This window comes from Cricetulus griseus, assembly GCF_003668045.3.
Source record: "Cricetulus griseus strain 17A/GY chromosome 1 unlocalized genomic scaffold, alternate assembly CriGri-PICRH-1.0 chr1_0, whole genome shotgun sequence".
NCBI lineage: Eukaryota > Metazoa > Chordata > Mammalia > Rodentia > Cricetidae > Cricetulus > Cricetulus griseus.
In genome coordinates, this window is record NW_023276806.1 from 173,266,021 (window position 1) to 173,292,300 (window position 26,280).

At 42.2% G+C, this 26,280-nt stretch overlaps 1 protein-coding gene across 7 annotated transcripts in view; it reads right to left on the minus strand.

Moving 5' to 3' along the window:
* Nucleotides 1-26,280, minus strand: part of Gsap (gamma-secretase activating protein) — an 89,660-nt gene that overhangs the window by 49,416 nt on the left and 13,964 nt on the right. For 5 of the 7 annotated variants that reach the window (XM_027393445.2, XM_027393449.2, XM_027393448.2 and 2 more), the window contains 9 exons: nt 22,249-22,318; nt 21,905-21,958; nt 13,793-13,881; nt 11,445-11,511; nt 10,881-10,930; nt 7,671-7,775; nt 7,165-7,224; nt 5,276-5,319; nt 3,893-3,978 (listed from right to left, as the gene is read on the minus strand). In XM_027393445.2, coding sequence (XP_027249246.1) covers nt 3,893-3,978; nt 5,276-5,319; nt 7,165-7,224; nt 7,671-7,775; nt 10,881-10,930; nt 11,445-11,511; nt 13,793-13,881; nt 21,905-21,958; nt 22,249-22,294 — 601 coding nt within the window. In that variant the 5' untranslated portion in view covers nt 22,295-22,318. The remainder of the gene's footprint in view (nt 1-3,892; nt 3,979-5,275; nt 5,320-7,164; nt 7,225-7,670; nt 7,776-10,880; nt 10,931-11,444; nt 11,512-13,792; nt 13,882-21,904; nt 21,959-22,248; nt 22,319-26,280) is intronic. The other 2 variants (XM_027393446.2, XM_035450924.1) reach the window with 1 other exon arrangement.

Genomic DNA, 26,280 nt, shown 5'->3' on the forward strand with positions numbered 1-26,280 from the left:
AAGGTCAGCATCTAGTATGACCTGCCCTGCCTTCACTAGCTTCTCCATCTTTCTCAATATGTAAAACTCTGGATTACCTCTAGTCGCTGCTACTAATGTCGGTTACCTACAAGTGAAGACATTGTGATGAAATTGATCCTGTTTGAGAATCCCTCATCAAAAATGCCTGAACCACAAGCTTCTCAGATTTTAAGGTCTTTCAGCTTCTGAAATAAACTTTCCAGGCTGGTCATGCCTATCCTGTTTTGCTCTGTTTTGTTAACAGTGTTTTACAGCACAGCCCTGGCTGGCACAGTAAGCTGGCTTTGCCTCGGTCCTTGGCTCTCTGTCTTTCAGGCTCTTGGTTTATAGAGCACACTGCCTTTAGCAACTTAGTTCTCTAAATCTCAGTCTCCTCATCTGTACATTTAAAAATATAGAAACTATTTCATAAGGTTTTTCTATGAGAATCAAATAATATATATAAATCTCTGGCAAAAATCCTAAATGTTAGCTGCTGTTATTATATTATTATTATTATTATTATTATTATTATTATTATTATTATTATTATTATTCCAGAATGATTTGGCTGCTATTTATAAGTTGGAGGAAGTCACAGTTTGAAATAACAAAATATGCTCTTAATGCAATATCCAGAGACTTTTAGTAAATATTCATCAATGATAAAGGTAACATCTCCACATTAGCTCACCTTTGGGAACCATTTAGACAATGAAAACTATTAGACAAGTTTTCCAAGGAAATAGTCTCATTGGATAATTATCTCATTTTAAAGGGCTCTATAAAATCCTCCAACCCTGTCCTACTTCTGAGAACTTGCCATCGTGAGAGCAGGAAGGAGGAGGTTCAGCACCCCCATTCACTGTCTCCTGCTCTCATGTGAATGAACTTCATAACACCACTGTGAAGGAGTCTCACAAAAACTTAACCTATGTCTAACTATGCCACTGGGTGTAACTTGTGTTTTATAGGAGGCACAGAGAATAGTGGGAAAATTCTAAGGCTTCCGTCTGGAAACAAGGAATTAAATCCAGAATGTGGGCCACTTTTTAAGGGAAAGAGTTCCTCAATGTATCCAATTTGTGAAAAAGCAGTCAGGACAGAAGTATAAAGGAAGTTGTACATTAAAAGACACCACAGATAAAGTGTATTGATGAATGCAATTAATTTCTCTTAAGGATAATGGAACAGGGGTTATTTGAAAGAATGTCTAAAGTGATACACACTAAATTACTTTGTAGTCAAATGTGTAGGTTCTGAACATTACCTTTTATTTTTGACACAGAGCCTCACTATTGAGCCCAAGCTGACTTTAAACTCACAACCCATCTTCCTCAGCTGCTTGAGTGCTGAGATAACAGGTGTGTATCACCAACCCATCTACAATTTGATCTTAGTTTACTCATATAAGGAAAGGATGATAAACGATATATTGAAAATTATATGATTAAATAAGATGTAAGCATTCATTATATTTTTATTATTTTATATGCTTGAGCATTATGAAAATAATTGTGATAAGAAAAAATCTTCTATGACTTTTCATAAATCTTATAATAAAATCTAAAAGCTTTTATGTTCTGCAAGGCCCTGCCTCATCTAGCCCTGCCAACATTGTCACTTCCCTCTCTCAGTCCCTCTCCTCCCCACCCCTGCTCACTGTACATCACTCACAGTGGGAAATGTTCATCCATAAATGGTTTCCAGTTGAACTATCACATTCTTTGAATTCACCAGGTCTGGTTGATGGAGGGGCACGTGTAGCTAAGGAAGACAAGGACTGACAGGACAAACAATGGGATAGATTGTGAAGGAATGTGGTAGGGAAAAGAGTACTTTTCAGGAGTAAAGGAGACTGGGATGGAATGACTGGGAGAGAAGGAGAAACAGAGATGGACCTATTAAGCTAGAGCAAATTCGAGACCTCTACCATCTTCCATAAAATGCTCACCCTATGCTCTCCTAGCTTCCTGTAATTCTCATTCATAGTATTTATCATGATTATATTTGAATGTTATATATACACTTATGAAATATCACCAACAGTAATTTCTACTAAAGGTCAGGCCATGTTTGCTCATCACTGTGTTGCCAAAACTTAGTATAGGAGGCTAGAGAGACCACTCAGCAGATAAGTGTGTTTGAGAGCAGTTAACTGCTTTTGCAAAGGATCAAAATCAAAGTGTGGTTCCCAGTATCCTCACTGGATGCTTCACAATCTCCTGTAACTCTCATTCCAGGGATTCAATGCCCTCTTCCGGCCTCCACAAGCACCTGCACCCACATACACACACACACAGACACACAGACACACACACACACACACACACTGCTCAATAAATGTTAGATTTATGCATGAATAACACATTTTTGCTTTAAATAATTTTAAATATTTACAAGGAGAATATGATTTTAATTCAAATGTTACCCAAGAAGTAAATATCTTCTCAGAATGGTGTATTAAAAATGGCTATTATGCTTTGTTTTTCAGGGTTGATTTAGATGTTTATTGAACTTGATATGCTTTCTCAAAAGATTGATTACATATAATCGTATTTTTCTTCTTTCATTTTAGGTCCCCCTCTCCTCTCCATGTTCTCTATATAAATAGGTACATGTCAAGCTCTGAATTATAGAATGGCAGCCCATCACACAGCATTTGTGTCCAGGTACACAGGACAGCAGACTATCACACAGCATTTATGTCCAGGTACACAGAACAGCAGCCCATCACACAGCATTTGTGTCCAGGTACATGGGCTTATATCCCAAACATGGGCTAATGAGATGGCTTCATGGGTAAAAGTGCTTGCCACCAAGCCTGATGACATAAACCCAATCTTGGATCCTAATGGGGAATGTACTTCTGTGTATGTTCATCTCATTGATTGTTGAATAAAGTACTGTTTGGCCAATGAGGCAGCAAGTTAGACGGGACTAGGAGTCAAAGAGGATTCTGGGAAATGTAGTAGAGAAGTGGTGATCCAGGTAGGAAGTGACATAGCAGGGAGACTCATTTTTAAGGAAGGACAAGCAGGAAGTGGCCCCTTTTCCCCTCCGCTCTTCCTCCAGTGGCAGGATGTGATCCACCGGCAAGTGAGGACACCAATCTTATATAAAATAAGTCTTATATATAAAATATATACATTTATGATAATTAAGACTGAGCTAACAGATGAGAATCCTAGTCATTGGCCAAGCAGCATTTGTACCTAATATAAGTCTCTGTGCATTAATTTGGGCCCTAACTCAGCGGGCAGAACTCAGGCGGCTGGCGGAGACCGCACATGTGGTGGTAGGGCTCGGGCGGCTTCTGGCGGAAAGATTTATCGTAACAGGATCCCACATGGTGAAAGAATTCCCTCCCACAATTTGTCCTCTGGCTTCCACATGCATGCATGCAACAGCACACATGTGCCCACAGACATACAACACATGCAAAACAATGTAAAAATAAATAATTAGAACCCAGCACTTCAGTAAGGCAGACATAGAAAGCATTTCCTGTGGGAAAGTATGCTTTGAATAAATATAAATCCACCCGCTCTATTAGAACAGCATTGGTAAAACCTATTATAACAATAACCCTGTTGGTGGTGACATTTCTCATTAATACAAATATGTATTAAATAATAGGGGAAGGGCAGAGGTGTCACTCACTGTATGCCATTGGGTGTTAACCCTAAGTTCCCTGCTTAGTGACAAAGGCGTAAAATTACAGTGGAGGAGACAATTTCACATATAAATGTGCATATAATATCCATTTGATTGATTTTTTAAATAATGTGGCTGCTATTTTTCATTTTCAGGCTTCACATAGTTGAACAATAACTGCAATTTGTATAGAACTCAAGTTAATAAAAATTGATAAGGATGACCCTGATTCTACCTGTGTGGTTGGTAAAAACGCACAGAGAAGGCTGGTTGCATAACTTTTCTTGGTCTTGATGATAATCATATCCAAAGTTGACAAATCTAAGATGGTAAAGGAAAAGAAATCACTGAACGCATTTAAAGAGGTACTCTCCTTATACATGCTATAACTACCACAACACACTCACAGAGGCAGAAAAATGTTTCTGATACATCTCAGCAGACAATTTTTGTTTAAAAATATAAAACAGTGATTAAAAATATACATAATACATAAAAGACATGGGCCCGGCAATAGACAGAAAATTTTATTACGTATAACATATGTTTCTATAATATTTGTGATTTATAGCAAATATTATCTAAAATATACATATATATGTTCAAAATAGGCACAATTAAATATCCATATATGTTTAATTAAAGATGGTGAAATATTGAACAGCTTTGGACTAACATTACTCTAATTTAGAAGAATTTCTTTTCTTCTGGCCTTTGAGGTACTCTGTTTTATTTAATTTTTTAAAAAAACTGTAGCTTTTTAACCACATATAAAAAAACTCAGTGAAAAAGAAAAATCTTGCCTTTCATGTAAAGAGGGAAACAGAAAACATAAAGCAAGAAAGTGGGCTGAGTTGCAAGTGGTTTGAACTGTGACCTCCTGTTGGCAGTAAGAAAGCCTTTTGATGTTTGAACTAAATGCGTTCCTGCTGACTCATAGAACCTTCTGTTTAGAGCCAGATGTTGGTGTCGCAGGCCTTTAATCCCAGCACTCGGGAGGCAGAGGCAGGAAGATCTCTGTGAGTTCGAGGCCAGCATGGTCTCCAGAGTAAGTGCCAGGATAGGCTCCAAAGCCACATAGAGAAACCTTGTCTCGAAAAACCAAAAAAAAAAGAACCTTCTGTTTAGTCAAAAGGAGGCAAGCACTTCCACACATCAAAATAAAAGCAGGTGCCCTACAGAAATCAACACTGTTGACTTTATACATGTATTCCTCTATCCACTGATAAAACAGCTTATATTCTGTAAAGAATGGAAATATTAATAACAGATCCACATGGGGCTAGGCAGATGGGTCAGCAATTAAGATCACCGTCTGCTCTTCTAGCAGACCCGGGTTTGATGCCAGCACCCACATGGCAGCTCAAAACCTTCTGTGACTCCAGGTCTAGAGGATCCAATGCCCTTTTTTGGCCTCTGCAAACACTGTACATGTGTGGTGCACAGACATATATGCAGGCTAAACACCCACACACATAAAATAAAAATAAATAAATCTTAAAATAGACACATAAAATATCAGACCATCCCAGTATCTACCTATTACAATTAGGAAAAGATGTCATCATTTTGCTACCTATAAATGTCTATGAAATTTAACACTCTATGGATAACTTACTTAAATCTTAAGCCACTCAATGATATGTCCAAGGGCATTTCAAACTGTCAAAAAATAAGGAGAAGATCAACATTAAAAATGACATTATAGGTCTTTCACAGACAAGAGCTCACCAACTGATTGTCCAGTGACAAATAGTCAGCCATAAAATTATATAAATAATGTTATACAGACATATATAGAGAGATCTATATATGCATACAATAACATACAAACATATCTATATGTACCCACATATTCATACAATAAATAACATTACACAAACATGTATATACATATTCATATATACATACAATCAGTAATATTACATAGACATGTATACACATATACATATATTCATACAAGTAACATTACACAGACATGTACATACATATGCATATATTCATACAATAAGTAACATTACACAAACATGTATATTCATATGCATATATTCATATAAGTAACATTACACAGACATGTATAACATATCCATATATCCATTCATACAATAAGTAACATTATAGATATGTATATACATATTCATGTATGCACACAATAATAATCAATGAAAGAAGAGGCCATGAATTGTGAGCAGAATGGGGAGGGGTATGGGTAGGGCTTAGAGGGAGGAAAGGGAAGGGAGAAATTTTTTAACTATATTATAACCTCAAAAATATTTCAGTAAAAAAACGGCATTACATGATAACAGCTGTGAAATGCAAAGAAAGCTGGCCGTGCTCAGCTGGCCTGGTGATAAAAAGCCCACAGGGCAGGGAGTCTACCAGAATATCCTGGAGTTTACAGACACACTGAGTACATCCTTCTTTCCTATGACGCTAACGCTGCCTTAAATGAGTATCACAAACAGATTGTGTAGTAGGACTGTTGACAGCCACAACTTTTCACAAGACAGACAGCCATAGAAGGAAGGAAGCCTAGGATGTCTTGTGGAGTGGGTGAGCTAAAAAGGGGGCAGGAAATGATAAGAAAGTCTTGTAATAGTGTGAAACCAATGTGTATGTGCTACCAATACTGGTCCTGAGAAAGGAAGGAAAGACTGCCCATCCCAGATAAAGACATATGCAGGGCCTTCCCATAGACAGACAATGATAAAGACATACGCAGGGCCTTCCCATAGACAGACAATGATAAAGACATATGCAGGGCCTTCCCATAGATAGACAATGATGGTGCTAGACACTTATTAAACTGTACACTGTGACTCCCTTCCTCATCCTCCAACCCATTCTAGTCATGATTCCTTTTGAGTCAAATTACATTCCTCTAAGCCCCTTTTAAGGCAGCTGCTTTAAAAACACACTTCAGTCCAATGCTGTTTCCCCAGCTTTATGACTAGGGTCGACTGAACCAAACTGTCTGAATGTGGGTGCCAGCTAGGAAGCCAAGACAGTCTATGGGTCCTCTAACTGTGGAGCCAGTCTTTATTCCTAGAGCACAAATGGACTTTGGGAGCCCATTCCCTATGGAAGGATACTATTACAGCCTAGATACAGCAAGGAGGGCCTAGGCCCTCCCCCCAAATGATATGACAGACTTTGAAGATCCCTGGTGGAGGGCCTCATGATCCCTGGGGAAGAGTTGGGGGATGGGTTGGGGGTTTGGTGGGGAACATGGGAGGATGGGAGAGCAAGGGAATGGGGGAATGGATATGTAAATATGAGTAGTAATTAAAGAATTTAAATAAAATAAATAAATAAAAACACACTCAGATTCATGCCGTCCTCTTTACCTGAATCAACCTTGCATTTGTCAGAGAGCTGCGGCTCAAAGCAGCAGAAACCAAGTTATTTGATACACAAATGGCTGGCACAATATCAAAATGCCAGAAATTTTACATGTGATTTCAACTCCAGTAAAATTTCATGGGACGGAGCATTCTATGTACTCACCATTAAAGTAAAGCTCTCATCTGGCCAAAACTGGATGCATCTCAAGACACTCTTTGACTTCTAGAAAAGAAAATGCTTGGCATCTTATTTCCAAAAACAAACAAGCTGAAGAGAAAAAGTAGAGGCAGTAAAAACAAAACCTGTTTGCTGTCTGTAATAAACCTTCATTGGTTGTTCCCATTAGTGATAACATGGTCATTAAAAAGTCTATAGCAGGGGCTGGAGAGACGCCTCTATGGGTAAGAACACTGGCTGCTCTTCCAGAGGACCTGGATTAGATTCCTGGCACACACATGGTGACCCACAACTACCTGTAACTCAGTCCCAGAAGATCCAACACCCTCTTCTAGCCTCTGCAAGCACTGCACCTACATGGTGCATAGACATGCATGCAAGTGGAACATCCATTGCATAAAATAAAATAAGTATCAAACATTTTTAAGACATGGCAATGATGGCAATTATATTGTTTCTATAGAAACGGGTACCCATGGGCTAGTTCTTACCTCCAGTTCAATGTAGTATAATCTCTGCTCTGACATATCCCACTGAGCCCAAGCAAAATCTTCAGCTATTCTGTCTTTTGGAAGATGGCTAGAATTTCTGATTACCTAGGGGGAAAATGATTTTATAAGTAAGTGCTTTCAAAATGGCATCTTAAGTCATTGCTTATGCATAGCCTACCCTATGATACATTAATCACACCTACTTTATTACCAGCACCTCCCCACATTCCACAACATAAACGTTTTTGTTTTTTTTTATAACATGTTTAAGGCATCATGGCCTCTTTCCCAATGCTCTGTGCTCTATTCTTCTTAGCTTAGCAGACAGGTCAGCAGAGGCCACACCTTCCACACACATCTGTACTAACAGAGCATGTATACTTCCTGTTGTAATCATACCCCTTTGGTCCCGTCTCTAGACACACAAAAAAACTTCACTTTCAAAAACAAAGGTTCATGATGCCAACGACACACTCAGGCCTAACACGGAGAGCACTGTAACGGCCCAGCGGAGCCATTCACCAGCCGGTGCCTTTGGTCATGGTCTTTCCTTTATGCATTCCACAAGGGTGATGGCACTGCCCATCCACCAGCAACACTCGACTCTCACCCTTCAAGATCTGACTCGGATTTTGCCTCTTGAGCAAAGTCTCACCTCAGAATTCCTATACCAAAGCAAAGTTTCCTGGCTCTGTGTTCCTAGTGTTCCTAGAGGGCTTTTGTCCAGGTCAGACTGAGAGACATAACAAGACCCTAACTAAAAAAAGGAAAAAAAATCAGGGTTTACTTTCTAAGGGCAAGGGTTATGACTCAGTGGCTTAGCATGTGGCCTATCTGTGCTTAGCATGTGAAATTCCAGGCCCAAGTCATTCTCCTCAAAATGCCTACCAAGCAATCACCAAACGACAAAACAAAAACTCAGCCCTGAGCTGGACCAGGAGAGGAGCATTATGACGGTACTGATTCATGCCTGAACCCTCTCTAACCCAAATAAACTTCTCCAGTGCTAGTGGGAACTTGAGGCCGGTACAAAGCATAGGACCCACACAGCTCTATTTCTTGCTCATCTGGGTCTGTCACCATTGGGCATGGGAAGTGATGCTGAGGGTCCCAGAGCACCTCCATATCCTCTAAATCGCCCGTTTCTATGTGTATGAATTCTGGTTTGGGGAAACAGACTTAGGAATCTTTTCAGCCAAAACCATGTGACAGCAAGATGAGCATCAGATTCTGCTATGACCATGTTAAAATATCCATTGTGCCCCTTTGGGGTGACCTCACATATGTTTCTTTCTGCTAGGAGATGGTGCTACAGTGCCCACTGTGTCACTTAAGGATGTTATGGTGAACAGGTGGAATTGCACACCCTTATAGGAAACTGTTACCAAAGCCTTCTAGAATGTAGGCAGAAGTGGTGCCTTCACCAGCAGATGGAGAAACATTAAAGCTGGGCCATCTTGGCCAGCAGGATGCTGTCTGGGCAGCTGAACGGAGCCTCTCCTCTCACTCTCCCCGAAGCACTGTTGGGCTCCCAATCTTTCAACCCATTCTTCAGCTCCTGCTCAATCCCATCTAATATGTGTGCTTAACAGCCTCCTCCAAGTTCTCATAGCTGCGGTTGGGATCTAAACACAGCCCCTCTTCTGTGGGTCACCAGCAGCCAGAGCCACACCCACACAGCCCTGCTCAGTTTCCAGCCCATTTTCTGGTTTGAGGTTTTTAATAGCAGCTACATGGTTAGTAAATGTTGCCTCCCATTTCAGTCTTGTTCATATAATCTTAAAGTCTTCAAAGAAACAACACTCTCAGAGAGAGATTATTTTGAGGGCTGTTGGGTTAAGGTACCTGCCACCAACCTTTATAGCCTGTTTGATCCCTGGAATCCACAGGGTAAAAGACCTCTGACCTCCATACTCACCCCATGGCAGGCACACACACACACACACACACACACACACACACACACACACACACAGGGTAAAAGACCTCTGACCTCCATACTCACCCCATGGCAGGCACACACACACACACACACACACACACACACACACACACACACACGAGCACACATATGCATACATGCATGCATACACACACGAATAGACTCTCATGTGCAAGCACATACATGCACACACATACTTATATACGCTCACACACACATGCACACACACCAAAAATCACAAATAAGTGTAAAAATTAAAGGTTATTTATATAGACTGAATATTGAATAAAACCATTTTATCATCTATATATATATTCAGAGCCCATAAGAATCGTCAAGGAAAAGTAACCAAGTTAAAAAAAAATAGACAAGGATGTAATCAATAAATTCTCCTAACAGCAAATTTAAGTAGCCAGTAAACAGAGAAGGTGTCCAAATTCAATAAACAGTAAAAGAAATACAGACTAAGATGGCAGTTCACATCCATGAAACTGGGAAATGTTAAAGGTAAATTTACCTGACATTTTCATACTTTGCTTGTAAAACTAGTTTTGGGGAATCAATTAGCAAACCCTCCTGAAACTTATTAAAGCATATCCCTCCAACCTAGTCATCCAGATCTAAGGATTTAGGCCAAAGACATAAAGGCACCAACATGTAAATGTCCGAACACAGCAGAATGACGAAAGCATCACAGACACCATGCCTGAAACTGGTGTCTCAGGAAATAAACTGAAGCTACTCTAGCTGGCTTTTAGATGATTACACACACGAGTTAGTAATAAACCCAAGCAGGGTTTGTCAGAAGTGGAGAGAAGTGGAACAAACACAGGCTAATAAACATGCCCCACAAAAGGAGAATGGTGGAACTATTTGCTGTATGTGTGTATGCAGAAAAATTAGAGAAATGCCATTAGTTCCTACTTGCTAACCTACATCCTCTTGTTACAGTAGGTAAAATGGTAAACACAAAGGCAGAGACTAACTGTACACATGGTGATTCTATTTGATGAAATTGATGGATTTCCCCTATGTGTATCTAACGTGGGGCAGGCTTACACGCGCCAACCAAGACTGCATAGACTCCGGGCCCCCAGGTGTGAGGTAGAGAATGGGGATCACTAACACACATCTTTGTTTTGTTTCACGAGTCATAAGAGTAAGGCTGTCACTCAAAAGATACCAAAGAAAATGGCTTGTGTCATTAGAGTTCATCTGTCTTTAGAAGCCAGAGACATAACCCTTCTAGAAGAGATTTCAGTGTTTACCGCTCTGTTTCCATCTTCTCTGGTGATCTGGATATTAAACCGCTCAATATCTTTAAAAATAAACCAACAAAAAAAAAAGATTTTATCATTCAGGGAAAACATTAGTACTGTATTTCTAACAGCTGTAGCCTGGGTAAGAAGTGCACCATCATACACAGGGATCCGGGACCCTTCCAAACCCACCCTTTGCCCTCTGCTGACGGTGTTTCCAGACTCACAATTACCCACACAGGCTACTGTGTGCTTTACATCTGCTCCGGAATTCTAGCGACAAGCCTTCCCTTCCTTCTCTCCATCCATGCCCCTACCCTTAGGTCACAGTCATCCACTCTGACAGACACGCATCTTCAACGAAACAAATAGTTCTACAAGTCGACAAACTGGACATGAATGCACACATGACTATTCCTTTCCCAAGACAAGGAAACTGACTGAGCAAAGGACTTGGGAAGGAGAAGCTCTCACGGGAATTCTAGGTCTCAAATGGACATTGGAGCAGATTCAGTCAGGGTTCACACTTCACTAGGAGACTGTGGACATGGGCCCCTGCATAGCAATACTTACATTTCTCTTCTGAAATCAGTAGCAGGTGGTTCTGTAGATGATGACTTTCAGCGTGTGGGTAGAGGAACTGCAGAAAGAGAATATGAAAATCCTAAGCGACTATTTTGCGTGTACTGATACCTCAGTAGCTGTTTGATCATGGTTACTGGTACATGCTATGAAAGGAACTGAGAACCACAGATATGTTAGGGGAATCACATGTACACATGACGGGTCACACAAGTGGAGGAAAGGAACCTCTGAGGACCTTAGTTTTCTCAGGGGAGGTTGGCACCAGGTACGACATTATCACCATTCTTCTGAGCACAAGGCAAAGAGGGAAGCTGCCTCCAGGGTGACACTTCCTGTTTGCCTCATTTGATTCTGAAGCCAATCAGAAACAATGCAAACGACATGCATACAAAATGTTTCAGTTCTCACAGAGACAAAGTGCGGCCAGTATATTTATTGTGAAACTAAACCTGATATATAATTGAGAGCCACATAAACACAGTTCATGCTGCAATTTTCAGACTCCCACGTCTGAGAGACAAAGAACAAAGTGACCAGGGACTTTCCAAGAAAGGACAGGGAGTTGTGATGTGGAAAGTGGCTCAGAGAGTGAAGCTAGCTGTCACAGAGAAGAGACATGATGTAGCACCCTGCCAGCATGTCCTCCATGTGTATCTGCCCACAGCACAAGGTTGATGCCATCGGCTGTGATAATGAGGGGGAGGTGGCGGAAGATAGATGCTCAATCCCTTCATCATCAAAGAAAAGTGACAGACAGTAAGCCAGCCTTTTCATTTCAAGCTGAAAGGCCAGCTTGTTCTGCATCGCAAGTTGCAGGCCAGCCAGGGCCACATAATGAAATGTTGCCTCAAGTGAAAGACCAACAAAGCACTCCTTCTGCAACTGATTCACTTTCTTTGTCTGAGTCCTTTAATTTTGTCGAAATCATTTACCCTGCCTGGGTGGGCATGCTGAGGGAACCCAAAATGAAATCAGAAAAGGGAAGTGTGCCCTGCCTCATAGTCATCCCCACACTCACAATGGTGCAGGGAACTCGGTTCCCAAAGAAAGAGAAACAGTTTGCAAGCTCCAGGCTGGGGCCTATCTTCAAGCAACAGGGGTGGTAGGGAAAATACAGGGTCAGAAGACCTGGTGGATAGTAGCAGAGGAAGGGAGAGGAGGGAAGGGGATAGGACTGGAGAGGAAGGGAGGGGAAGGGAGGGAAGGCGAGAGGAGAGGAGGGAAGTTCAGCCCTCCCCTAACGCAGGGAAGAGGCAGTCCATTGACTGCAGGCTAGGGCTGAAGCAGATACTACAGGGGAGACTAGCTGACTCTAGGTCAACCAAAAGATAGTAGAGAATGAAATTAAGCACGGGAAATTTATGGTCTAGCACATTTGTGTACAATTAGTCATCACCGTAGTAACCACCAAAGACCCTAGATACTGACTACTAAACTTGATCACAAGCCAAATAGGTTAGGTCCCTGCAAACACTCTGCTCACACCCTTGTCAACGAATGAATATAGAATTTTGTCTGTGCGTTTCTGTTGAAATATGCCTCATGTCACACAGCTCATTGATTCATTAGCACTGAGTTTATGGCTCACAGCACAATAACTCATGCCTGAACAAAGCTTATCACACGTTACCCTGTAAGACATGCCACAGCCTTTGTACTCTTAGAAACACTAGACAACACTTCAGCACAACACCAGGAAGTCGTTACAAGCAGTCATATCACAATGAAAAGCACTAGGTAGTGAGCACCACTTGTCTGCAGTGTGAGCATGGAAATATACGCGGCAGAGCATCGCCTCTGCTGGGATGTGCAAGCCAATGACAGGCCTGCTCAGCACATACCTGGCCAAGTGCTGTGTAAGTGTTAATTCTAAATTGCAAATAAACCTTCATAAGCACAAGAATACACAAATGTGGAATCTTCAAATAAAAACCAACTGTCCACCCACATTATCCACAAGGGGCTTCTGCAGCCATCCACAGCGTTGCTAAAGTCAGGAGTTCACTGTCACTTAATCAGATAACTAGTCTGTCAACAAGGTAAATACATGACATAAACAATTCTAAAGCTTACCAGAGAGTTATTTTACTATTTGATGTTTTATCATGTGAAAACATTGCTTTACCATCAGGTAGAGCAGAGCTGAGCAGCCGGGTCTGAGTTCTTGTCTCCATGTTTACAAGGGAAATGTTGATGCTAGAAGCCATCACAGCTGGAACCCTGCTTAGAGGAGTAGTTCTGGAACTGTGTGAAAGCACTTTGTAAACAGACACCTTTCTCCCTAGGGTCACACCTTCTGATCAATGAGACAGCAAGGAGGCTTCAGGCTTACCTACCTGGACCCAAATACAGCTATCCACTGCTTTCAGAACCTTCACGCTGTCCACAGGATGGATTTCAACCAGCAAAGTTAAGCACTTGGATCCTACAGAGAAAGGGAGGATTCAGGCACAATGACTGGGATAGTACACATTCTCTTTTCTCAAGCAAACATAAGAACAACTCTACCATCATCAGAATGTCTCCAGAGGTGACGTTAAACTTGAACTCTAGTCCCCAGTTCCTTTCTCTGGGGCGGCCCAGGGGCTCTAAGGGAGCAATCGACCTGATTTGCGCATACCTCCTTACACACCTGCCTCTGACCCAGTCACAGGATGCCCACGTTCAAAGGGAAGCCTTTGAGTGCCCTGGGAACAGCAGCAGGCACTGGGGAGGGAAGCCCTGAATTTACAGTGCCAGCCGTTTCTGAAGCAAGATGCCATCCATCACTGCAGCCCCGGCTGACCCAGGAGCACTGGGTGCCATCACTGACAGTCTGACCTCCAGCAGGTGCCCTTTCCCCCTGTGCTGTGCAAATAGGATCATTTGCAAATAGGTGCAGCTGGGTTTTGAAGGTGTGTTTCCTTTTATCAGCTATTTCTTAATTTGCCTAAGTTTTACTTTGACATTTCTCAAACTCAAAATTGGAGTCATAGGTATATAACTCGGTGGTAGGGCAACTGAGGAGGATAAGGGGGGCGGGGCTCAGTTTTCATCACCAACAAGGAAAAAAGATCAAAATAGATAAAGAACCCACAAGGAAGCTGGAGTCACTGTGCCTACAGTGGAGCCATTTTGAGCACAGCTTCATAGACCCTCTGCCTTCTAAGTCTAAATTAGCACAGCCCTACTCATCATCTGTCCAGTTCTGCAGCACAGTGGCAACCAGTTCCTGAAAAGACAAAGATATTCTGAGGAATGTGTATCATGGCTGACAGTGCCTGTCATTAGCAGCTCAAAAAATCTCAGTTTCTCCCAGGAGCGAGCAGCATTGTCAACAGCTAGCTGCCTTAGGTCTTGGTGTCATACCTGAGCAAATGTCATAAAAAGCAATTAGGATTAAGTCCTGGCCAGGGGCTGGATGGGGTTACTACAGACATCCAAATTTAGGTCAAAGGTCTCCTCTCCCAAGAGCAGAGTCTAGTTCGTATGACTCTAATATAGTCAGGCTCTCTCCCTCTCAATTACTGTATTGGGAATATTAATGAACAATTTGGGGATCACACAGAGGTCTGGGATAAACCAGTTCTTAAGAGTAACCTGGCACATGAACCAGTTTCAGGATATGACCTAACAAATTGCAAGTCCCGGGTTATTTCTATAAAAAATGTCTTTACCAATCGCCAGAGGCGAAACTCCTGAACCTAGCAGTAGTCAAGATGGGAGATCCCGGGTCTCTGGTGACTACAAGCCCAGCTGCTGTCCTGAAGCTAAAAATCATGGAAGCTTTCGAGGTCCTGGCCTACAGGCTCAGCTCAGCCTGAAGGGGAGGGCAAGCTGAGCAGCTCCCTCATACCTGTGACCAAGGGCAGACACTCAGGGCTCAAGGGCTCAGCTGGCCTGTTCCCAAATGCCTCACCCTCGGCCCCACCACCAGAGGCAAGGCTGGAAAGCCAGTCATCCAGCCACCAACGTGGTCCTTGCAGGTCAGAGAGCACAGATGCTTTTACTGCAGCTCTCCGAAGGACCAGGCAAGGCTACAAGACCTTGTGGCCTCCCCACACCACCAGACTCCCTGCAGCTCCGGAAGCCTTGCTGAGACTGTCTGCCTGGACTTCTATTATAAAACAGACATGGCAGATGTCGAGGCAGACTAACTATAGGGAGGGCATCCTGTAGACCCTGCCGGGCCACTGCTGACTTCCTCATTAGAAGGTGGGTGGTGCACTTTCCTTTGCTTCTCTTTTCTGAGAGGTCTCAGGCAGCCCCGGTTTGTGATCTTCAACTCAAGTGTTGCCGAGGATGGCCTCAAATTCTTAATTCACTGCCTGCACCCTGGAAATGCTAGGGTTACAGGGCTTCTGTATTTTGCTTTTACTGGAGAGAACATGCTTTTGATTCTGCCCTGGAGTTTGGAATGAGTCTCCTGTCTCAGCTGCTAGGATGCTGGGCTACCCACCCAGTGTTGAGGGACTGGTTTGTTTGCTGTTTGTTTGGGGGGAGGGGGGGGCTCTGTGTTAGATTTTCTTTCTTTTAACATCATTTTATTTAGTGTCTTTAATTTTTGTTTTGCATTTTTTTCCTCCTTTGAGGCATCACTTTGCCCAGATCTCAGCAGGTTTGTTGTTGCTACATTTCTATCAATCAACGGCAGATAGATAAAAATTATTATTAGAAACTAAGAAAATGCCTTGAGGGATTTGGGGAGATGGCTCAGTGGGGAAAGTGCTTGCTGTGAAGCCTGAGGACCTGAGTTCAGATTCTGAACATCACATAAAACAGTCGGGCATGGAAGTGTCCACCTACGATGCCAGAGTAGAGACAAGCAGATCCATCTAGCTCATTAGTCAGCCAGCCTGGCCAACTCAGTGAGTTCCGGGTTCAGTGAGAGATCCTGTCTCAAATAGAGTAGGATGGAGAGCAAGAGAAGAAAGCACTTAAGGTTAAATCCTGTCCTCCACACACATCACACTCCACACAGATACACAGCTATCCTTCTGAACACACAAATCACTTGAAAAGGTAAGACAGCAGGTGAGCTAGTATATTGAATCACAAGTATAAAACTACAGAATGAAAAGTCAAATGTTTGATGAGTACTCATAGTTTATGACAAGAAACAAAAAACAAAAAACAAAACAAAAGTTTAATGACAGGACACCAATTTAAAAGGTTGTGTTCCTGTTGACTGGGATACAAAGATGAGTGCTTTAGTGACAAATACCATGACTAAAAGTGACCTAAGGGAGTGACAGAGAACTGATTCCATTAGAGAATCTCTCAGGGACCTAACCTCTGGAGCTGCAGTCTGCATTGTATTGCAGATGCTAGCTGTTGAATGGTTTAGCCTCAGTGGAGAATGTCCCCTAGTTTTGTATCTCTACAGAACTAAGCATTTTGAACAGGCCTGCACCAGGGCAGAGGGCTAGGTCTATGTGACAAGTGAGAGTGAGAGAGATGGTTAGGAGGTATCTGCTGAGAGGTCTAGATCAGGAGGAACAGTTGAGAGAGATCTGCTGATAGGGTCTAGGAAGATGGTAGAGAAATGGTCTCGGGGTCAGGGAAGAATGGTTAGATTACAGCCAGGAAGATGCTGAATAAAGGAGAGACTCCAGTTTTGCAGCATGGAACTGAGAGCTCTCTAAAGATGACAAGATGCCTGTATCTGGTCTTTATTGCCATTGGGTTGCTAGAAATTTCCAAGTCCACGTTCCCCCACTCAAGCCGAACCTCGTGGCTTCCGTGGTTGGGGATTGAGACATGCTGGGCCTCGACAAGGGAGGAAAGGTTTGGAGGCTGGTTTTTTGTTTGTTTGTTTGGTTTTGGTTTTTGGTTTGGTTTTGTTTTGGCTTGCACACCTAGGTCACAGTCCATCATTGAAGGAAGTCGGGACAGGAAGCAGAACTCAAGCAAGAACTTGAAACAGAAGCTACTGAGGAATGCTGCTTGCTGACTTACTCATAGGTTCATGCTTAGCTAACGTTGACACAGCCCAGGACCACTTGCCCAGGGAATGGTACTGCCCACAGTGGGAAAGTCCTTCCTACATCAATTAACATTCAAAAGAATCCTCCAGACACATGCACAGGCCAATGTGATTTGGATAATCCCTCAACCGAGACTCTTTCCTCGGTTGACTACAGGCCATGTCACACTGACAGTGAGGTCCTCTGGAAGTCCACTTGATGCCTAAAATACAGCTCGAGGAATAAGAGAGACACAGGTATCAAAGACAGTCAAGAAGAAAAATAGGATGAAAATATTCTGCAAAAAGTGAGAACAAGGGGAGAAAGCAAACTTCCCTACTAAAAGCTATTTTAAATATGTGCAACTAAATTACTACATTAGATATACAAATGGACAGCCAATTACCTCATAAAAACTCATATATTCTAACTGCATGAAAAACTCAGTGTTTGGGGAAATGCTCTAAGGCATTTATGGCATGGATTTATATCTTTACAAATAAAATACCAACTACCATTTAAATTCTCTATTTTCCTCCACTAATCCTCCCCCACAGCCGCCACTGCCCAGAATTCAGCACAGGCCAGGCATTTACCTGGACAACTGGCATAATGGCGGGAGTCAGCCACCACTGACAGGAATGTCTCTCAGACACATACCATGCACTTCACACAGAGGTTCTGAGCCAAGCCACAGCTCATGGAATAATTGTTTATCCATCCTCCTGGTAAGGAGACTCTACAGAGTCTCGGTGACAGTGGGGTCCCAGTACAAGTGGCCACCCCAGTTGCTGCCAAAGGGATCTACCATATCTGATAGCCAATGTAGCTACAGGAGAAAATCGCAGAGTTCACCCTGGACCTCTTCCCTATGGGAGGTCATTTTCTAAACAAACATTAACTGTACTTTGACCAAGGAGAGAGGCTTATGGGAAAAAAAGCTGACTGTACATGTGGATCAGAGAATCTGTTACTTGAAATACATTACAGTTTGTTTCTTTTGCAAAAAATGTCATTTTAAACAGCAAAATGTCAAATAACACTTTGCAGAAGACTACAATTTTTTTTAATAAAATGACTTATAAGGTAGCCATTCATGAACAGACAAAAGAAATCTTCCCAAAAATATCTGTTCAAAGGACAAAACACAACATATTCTATAGTACTTTCTGGTTACATCACTTCTGAAACCTCTTTTTTAGGATGAAGGTTTTTTGTAACAGGGTTTCATGTAGCCCCAGGCTAGTCTTGAAGTCATTCTATAGCTGGGGCTGACACTCAACTCCTGGTCCTCCTACATCTACCACTTAAGTTCTGAGGCAACAAGGGGTTCACCACGAAGCCCAACCCATTTCTGAAATCTTAACTGAACAGAAAGAAACCTTCACACAGTGACAACTGGTGATTCTCAAAGGTATTTCTCCAACCCAGCTTCTGCTCTCAGCTCGACTTCTGACTCATATTCAAATCCCTACCTTACATCTCTAGAATATGTCTAATTCACATCTCAAACCAAGAATATACAAAACCAAACACTTCCTCCTACTCCTGTTCTCTCTCTCTCTCTCTCTCTCTCTCTCTCTCTCTCTCTCTCTCTCTCTCTCACACACACACACACACACACACACACACACACACACACACACAATTGGGCTGAGTTGTTCTTGACTTGTTCTTTTTCTCATGTGCCATCAAATCCAGACGCCAATCTTGACAAATCTGTTTTCTAAATCTGTCCAGATGCACCCTGAACAACACGATTCCCTTTTGCTCACAGTGAAGGTTAGGTCATTTCAAGGGTCTCTGCTATGGAGACAACCACCCTGCCCTCACCTCCATTTCCTCCACTCCACCTCAGCTCACTGTCCTCGTGGCTCTCTTAAAGCAGTGAATATACAAAATGTAGTCTAGTCTTATTCTGTTGGAAAGGTAATTCCTGATCTTCTCTTTCAGGCCCCAGTCGTGTTTCCATGTCCCAAATAAACGAACAACAAAGAAACACAGGATTCTCCACCTCAGATGCTGCTTTCATGAGACATTTACCTGAGGGAGAGGGCACGGTATGCCAAAGGCCATACACACAGTGGACATGAAATGTCAGCACATTAGTGGCCACCTGGAATCTTAACCTGCTTCAGGGTACCTCATAATCACTCCTTTTCAGACTGGAAATGGGGAAGAATTACCCTTCAGCTCCCTGATGCCCTCTGACTGTGGACTGCCCTGTTGTGCATCCACGCAGACTCCAGGCTGTAACGTAGACCAGCTCGGCAGCTACAGCAGAAGCTTGCCTTCCCAGAACCAAGGAGCAAATCACATCAGCCCTATGTCCTATTTTCAAACCCTTGTTGAGGGATTGGCATACTAATGTTCTAGATCACACCACACATAAACCAGTCCAATTCCATCTCTTGAGGTCAGCATTGCATCAGATCCTAAGAGCAGGAAAAGGGATGAGGAGGAGGCCAGAGAGAGAGTGAATGGGATTGACCATAGTTCTCTATATATCACTACAGGGTGAAAGTACTACTGAATAAGCAATGAGATTTCAGATAAGACAACTAGCTCACCAATATCTTAACAACAGCTCTTCCCAGGCTTGACTCCAGTTTCCCTGCCTCTCTGAGATGTGGGAGATATATGTCCTCAGAAGTTCAGGACAGCCTTGTGAGCCTCACGTGAAAAGTATGTACAAAGGGTATTTCCATCACACACAACCACAGAACACATCCAGTAGGAACTATACTAACAGAAGAAGGAAAAAGTGCCAGATAAATAGAGCAGAGGGAAGGGCCAAAATCAGATCCTCTGGGTAAGGGTTGAAAAATGGTAGTTCTCAGGCTGCCCCCAGGTGGCTGCCATTGGTGGCAGAGTCTTCAAAACTAGTTGCGCCAACTTTTATAAACTAGATTTTTTACATAAAAGTCTAGAGTTCTCAACAAAATGCAAAGCTGGCCCCAGTGGACTTAACTTCCCTTTCTAGCAACAAAAATCTAAAACTAAGTAGTGGGCAGTCCTTTGGTATTTCCCAGAGGACAAGACCCTGTACCCATCCCCAGTCCTTATAGCTGTTGAACACATTTCATTAAACAACTGAGACATTTCTCTGTTTCTATGCTAAAACTGGAAACAACATGGCTAGTGAGATGGCTCAGTGGGCAAAGGCACCTGCTGCCAAGCCTGACCACCTAAATTCAACATCCAGGACTCATACGGTGTGAGGAGAGAAGCAACTACCATAAGTTGTCCTCTGACCGCCACACACATGCCCATGCATATACAGGCATACAAGATAAATAAAGAAAATATAATATAATAGAAATATTTAACAATGGAAACAATAAAAACATCTTATTTTTCTTTTTTATGTGGGTATGTATCTGTACAAGCACACACGTTACTGTGTACACATGAAGGTCAGAGGTTAAATATGTATGTCATTTCTCAGGCACCGTCTACCTTATTTTGTGAGGCTGAGTCTCTCATTGGCCCAGGGATGGCCAAAGTGGGCTAAGCTGACTGGCCAGTGAACCCCAGGGTTGGCTTATCTCCGCTTCCGTAGCACCGAGATTACAAGTGTGTACCATCACACTTGGATATTTTTACATGGATTTTAAAGACTGAATTCAGGTTTCCACATTTGCACAGCAAAGCTTCACTGATAGAGCTATGCCATAAGCCTGACACTTCATTTTCTTCCTTGGAATCTACTTATTTATATGGCCTTTGGCTACTGTAAACATTTGTAGCTGGAACCTGGTGCTAGATAGAAAGCTCCATGAGAATAGCCACCTCGACACTTACTAAAGTTGTATCTCCAACAGCATGTGGGGGCCCAGACCATCACGGTCAATACTGTTGAGTTATGGGACAGACAGATGACACAGAATACCTTTTGAATTTAAAAAGTGAAAGATTCCACATGGCTATAAACTATAATAAAGTAGGTTTTTGTAAATGAACAGACTTGTGTTTTATTTTGTATTTATAGACTATCCACAATGCATTAGAGATTAATCAATATTTCACCAGATTTTTTTCTTTTGGTTTTTCAAGACAGAGTTCCTCTGTATTGCTTTGGAGGTTGTCCTGAAACTCGTGCTGTAGACCAGGCTGGCCTTGAACTCAAAGAGATCTGCTTGCCTCTGCCTCCCGAGTGCTGGGATTAAAGGCCACCAACGCCATACTCACCAGATATTTTTTAAATAGCACGGTAAGTTTCATACTTTTCCATTAGCTTCTGGCCATACAAGCCAAGTAAATTCTCGGTATTCATTTAGTGTCCAGGTGCTAATTATCATCTCATTTGTCTACAATTTTCATTATACTATATTTTTGCACCTTCTTGCCTACTTGAGAAACACAATTTAAAGTCTTGCTTGTGCTTAAATGGCTGCTGCCTTTTTATTCTAAGATAAAGGCACTTCTGAAATGTTTGAAATTTGGCTTAGTCCAACAGGTCTTTATTTATCAGTACATACAAAAGAAGAATAATTCCATTACCCGGATGAAACTCACTCCTTACTCCTTCTTTAGTGTACTGAACAAAACTTGCAGCTAAGGGAAAAGAAAAAAAAACAATTAGCAACTGATCCCCATGGAACCTTGTTCAAGTTTATCATTTTTCTACCTGGAATAAATGAGAGTGCTAAGGACCTGTCTCTGTAACCCTGAATGAATACAAAGCATTCTTTCCTATAGGTGTGCCCTACAGATTCTCAATTTCAAACTTGATTTACCTAGAACAGGTGTTCTCTGGAAAGTTGTTGTTATAATCAAGTATTGCAAAATCCAAAGCTTCAACTTAAAATATGTAGTTCTTGTGCAGCAAAGAGATCTCAACTCACCAAGCAAAGTTCTCTCGCTGTTGACAGAGCAGCTGACAGCTTGCATGTCCTTCTCAAAGGTATACAGATGCTATTAAAATGACCAAAAAGGATGGTTATAGCAAACGACAATTGTATGAAGCTAAGTTCCTATTAAACTTTATACCAAGCATTGCTTAGCAAATGTTTAATATTTTATGCCACATTTGGCACTGAAACTTAGCTATGAGACAACCAAACAGTGTGGTTGAGAACATAAACTTTGAAACTAAGCTAAACCTATGGTCAAATCATAACCGTTATTATCCAGCTGGGTGACTTTGAACAAATTATTCAACTTACCAATCCACCATAATTAACATGGGACTATAAAATGTATCTCATGTTATTATGAGGACTGAGAAATACTAGAGTGGTATGGCCAAAGTATCTTATGGGGTTATTATGAAGATCAAGAGGGACAATACTCATGAAGCACTTGGTATAATGTACACTGTCATAAGCTCTTGGATGTTAGCATTTTAAGTGTGAGATGAGAAAGGCTTTAATCAGATTACACACTTGACTATGATACCATTGTAGCTGAGGAATCTTCTATCTTTACTTAATCTTTCCTTTTTATGAATGTTTGAAATATTCAAAATATCAAGGGAAGCCAGTCATGGTATGCACACCAGTAACCCCAACCCTCCAGAGGCTGAGACAGAAGACTTACAAGTTGGAGGCCATCCTGGGCTATACAGTGGGACCCTGTCTCAAACAGCACTGGGGTGGGAGGAGTCAAAACAGTCCATTTGATCAATGCTAAGGAAAATAAAAAGTCATGTAGACAGAAAATGGGATGTGTATGTTAAGGGCTGAGGACACACTATGACTATGTCACCTATCACCACAGGAAACAGTTACTAAAGGAGAGCTTTGACTTAATATGAAGGCACTAAATTTGGGGCTAGAGAGAGGCTCAGTTGTATGAGCTGTTCTCGAATCATGCAGCTCATTATTGCACATGTGTTTGACCCAGGGGTATTAGATACCTCCTGAGTACATACCCACACAGACACCTCCTGAGTACACACCCACACAGACACCTCCTTAGTACATACCCACACGGACACACAGAGAGAATTAATAATAAACTCTTTCCTAAAGAAGGCACTACATTCCTGTAGAAGTTTTGCTTTTTTTAATTCTTGGCTCTGAGTGATTTTTATTTATATAAGTAAGAAAAATCATAGATTGCACACTACACTTTTAGTACTTTATACTTTTAATATGAAATACCACATGAATGACCTCGATATTTAAAAGATGCAAATGTTGTCAAATATAACATCAAACATTCCAAACCTCAGGCAATGTCAAGTCCATTCCAAGAGGTAAGTTTGTAACTTGTACAGTATCCTTCCAGATTTTCTAAAGTTATTTCCATATATACTGTGTTATTATGTTTCTTAGTTTTCTAACATGAATGGAGGTATCAAATACTTTTCTTCATGAAGCAAAAGGTTTTGGAGAACCTTCTGTGGCAGTGTACACTTAAGTGTGTGTGTGTGTGTAATGCAGGTACACATGCCTATGCTTGTGCTGAGAAGGTTAGGGGTCAGGGTCAAGTGTCTCCTCTATCTTGCCCCACCAATCTGGCTAGATCATCAAGCCCAAGAAGCCCTACACCCTGCCTGTCACACTCCCAGGCCTGGGGTTGCGGGATACACACCACGGTGCTGTTTTTCACATGGGCCCTGGAAATGTGATTGTCCAACAAGCACTTTACCTTCTAAGCCATGCTAGCCTTCCTATAGCCCAACCTACAGACTGATTAACCCCTCAGCACTTGCATTTATTCCCAAGTAAGTAGTGGGCATTAATTTAAGCTAGCTCCCACTTTTAGATACTAAAATGATCCAATTAATATTTCATATATTATTTTCCATTATTATTATTGGTGATGGGGCTCCAATCTAGGGGCTTGTACAAGCTGGGCAAGTACTCCACCACTGAGATACATTCCTAAACCTCAAATACATCTTTGTGAGCCTATGCAAGAATTGCTGGGACATAAGGAATACAAGTATGGAATTCTTCTATTGTAAACATCAAAACATATACACCAAATTAGTTTATGCAAAAAAGCAATTACACAGTGGCTCATGGAACTGGAAAATGCAAGGCTGATCTGGGCTTTAGCAGGTTTAATCCAGAACTGTAAATATCCATTCTTCTTTCTTCTGGATTTCATACATTATCAGCCTCCATGTAATGGAACTCCAAGTTCTGTTCCCCAAAGCATGACAGGTCCAACCTCACATTCCATATGAGCGGAAGCAGAGAAGAACAGAAATGTCTGTTAGATGCTTGAATCCCAGCGGTGCTGTCTTACTCCCTCTTGCATGAGCTGAGGGTCCACCAGCAGGAGTGGAGGTAGAGAGGGAGCAGAGGGAGGTAAGGAGGAAAGGACTAGACCTTGCCAACTTAAGGGTCCGTAATGTGCCGCTTTCTATTGGGCCACATGGGGAGAGCCATTCCTTTAAACCTTCAGAGAGCCAGACCAATATGAAAAGTCTCACTTCTCTCTATTCTTCCCACTAAAATCCCTGAACATTCTCTACACAATGAAAGTGGAGTAAAGAGAACACAGGTTAGATGGTTCTACCGTAAGCACAAAGATGTGGGTTCAATCTGCAGCATCCAGGGGTGACGGGGTACAGACTCTGGGGACTCCAAGTTTTGAGAAATGAAGCATAACATATTCTAGACTTGGAGTTAAGAAGAGATTATGACAAAAACTATGCCGGGAATAGATAGAAACACTGCCCCAACCTCCCCACCCCCACCCTGAGGTGAAGAAATGAGAAATCCAGCAAGACAGAGACAGTCTACTCTAGTGAAACAGTCTAGGGAAAACGCAACCCCATTTCTCCCTTTACCCACAAGGCTGAGTGGGAAAACTAGGGTCCCACCCCCTCCAGACGCCCCAGGCACTATCCACTCCTGTGGGAAAAAGATCAAGTAGAAATCAAGACCCGGTAGAAATCTACCTCCTCGAAACACACAGAAAGCTATGTAGGAATGGTGGAAATGCACCCAGACCCAACACTGAGGAGACCGGGCTTTTCCCTAGTGGGGCACTGTCAGAAGGGCTGAATAGGAAGCTAAGCCCTACACCCCCAACTCTCCTAACACCTACTTATCAGTCCCTTGTAGGAAGCCACAAACCCCATCTCCACCCAGCACCAGCAGGGACCCTCTCTGCTAAGTATCATTGACAGGAAGCAAAGGGGAGGAGTTTGAGTCCTCACTCCTACCACAGCATCAGAGAGGCACTAAAACAGAAAACTAAACAAGACCTAGAGTCTCTTGGGAGATACTCAAACTATGAGTCATGCCCGGAACAGGAACACTTCAGCTTGAGTGAGAAAAAAAAAGCAGCCATTAAACACCAGGGTGGCAAATACTAGATGCTGTGGCAAAGTTTTAAAGAAGCTATGGTTTCAGAAAACAAAAACAAAAAAAAAACAAAACCTTCAATAAGAAGTTTAAATTGGGATGAATAAAAAAACAATGGAAATCTTAAGGACATACATAAAAATGCATAGAAATTTTACCATTGGAAATTACAATGATCAACTTTTAAGATCTCAAATGATAACATACTAAAAAAAAAAAAAAATCCAGGAACTTGAAGGGGAAAATACCTAATCTGAACAACACAAAGTACATAAGCTGGGACAAGGGAAAGGAACTGAACCTCATAGACCCTGACTGTCACAAAGACAATGAACTAATCTGATGTCATCAAAGTCCAAAATAAGAGAAGTGAAGCTTCTGTGAGAGTTTGAAGATATGGTGGGTGATGAGTGAACTGCCCCAAATTGGGCAAAAGATTCAAGAAGCTGAATGAAAACCCAAACAATGGAGGTAGGGAGAGCTGGCCCTGTCACTCACTAGCTGCAGCCCTTGGGAGAGTGGCCCCTGCACCTGGCCTGGGCAACACAGCAGAGCTGGCCTTGGTAGTCCAGGTATGGGAGAGCTGACCCCCCCCAAACACCCCACACA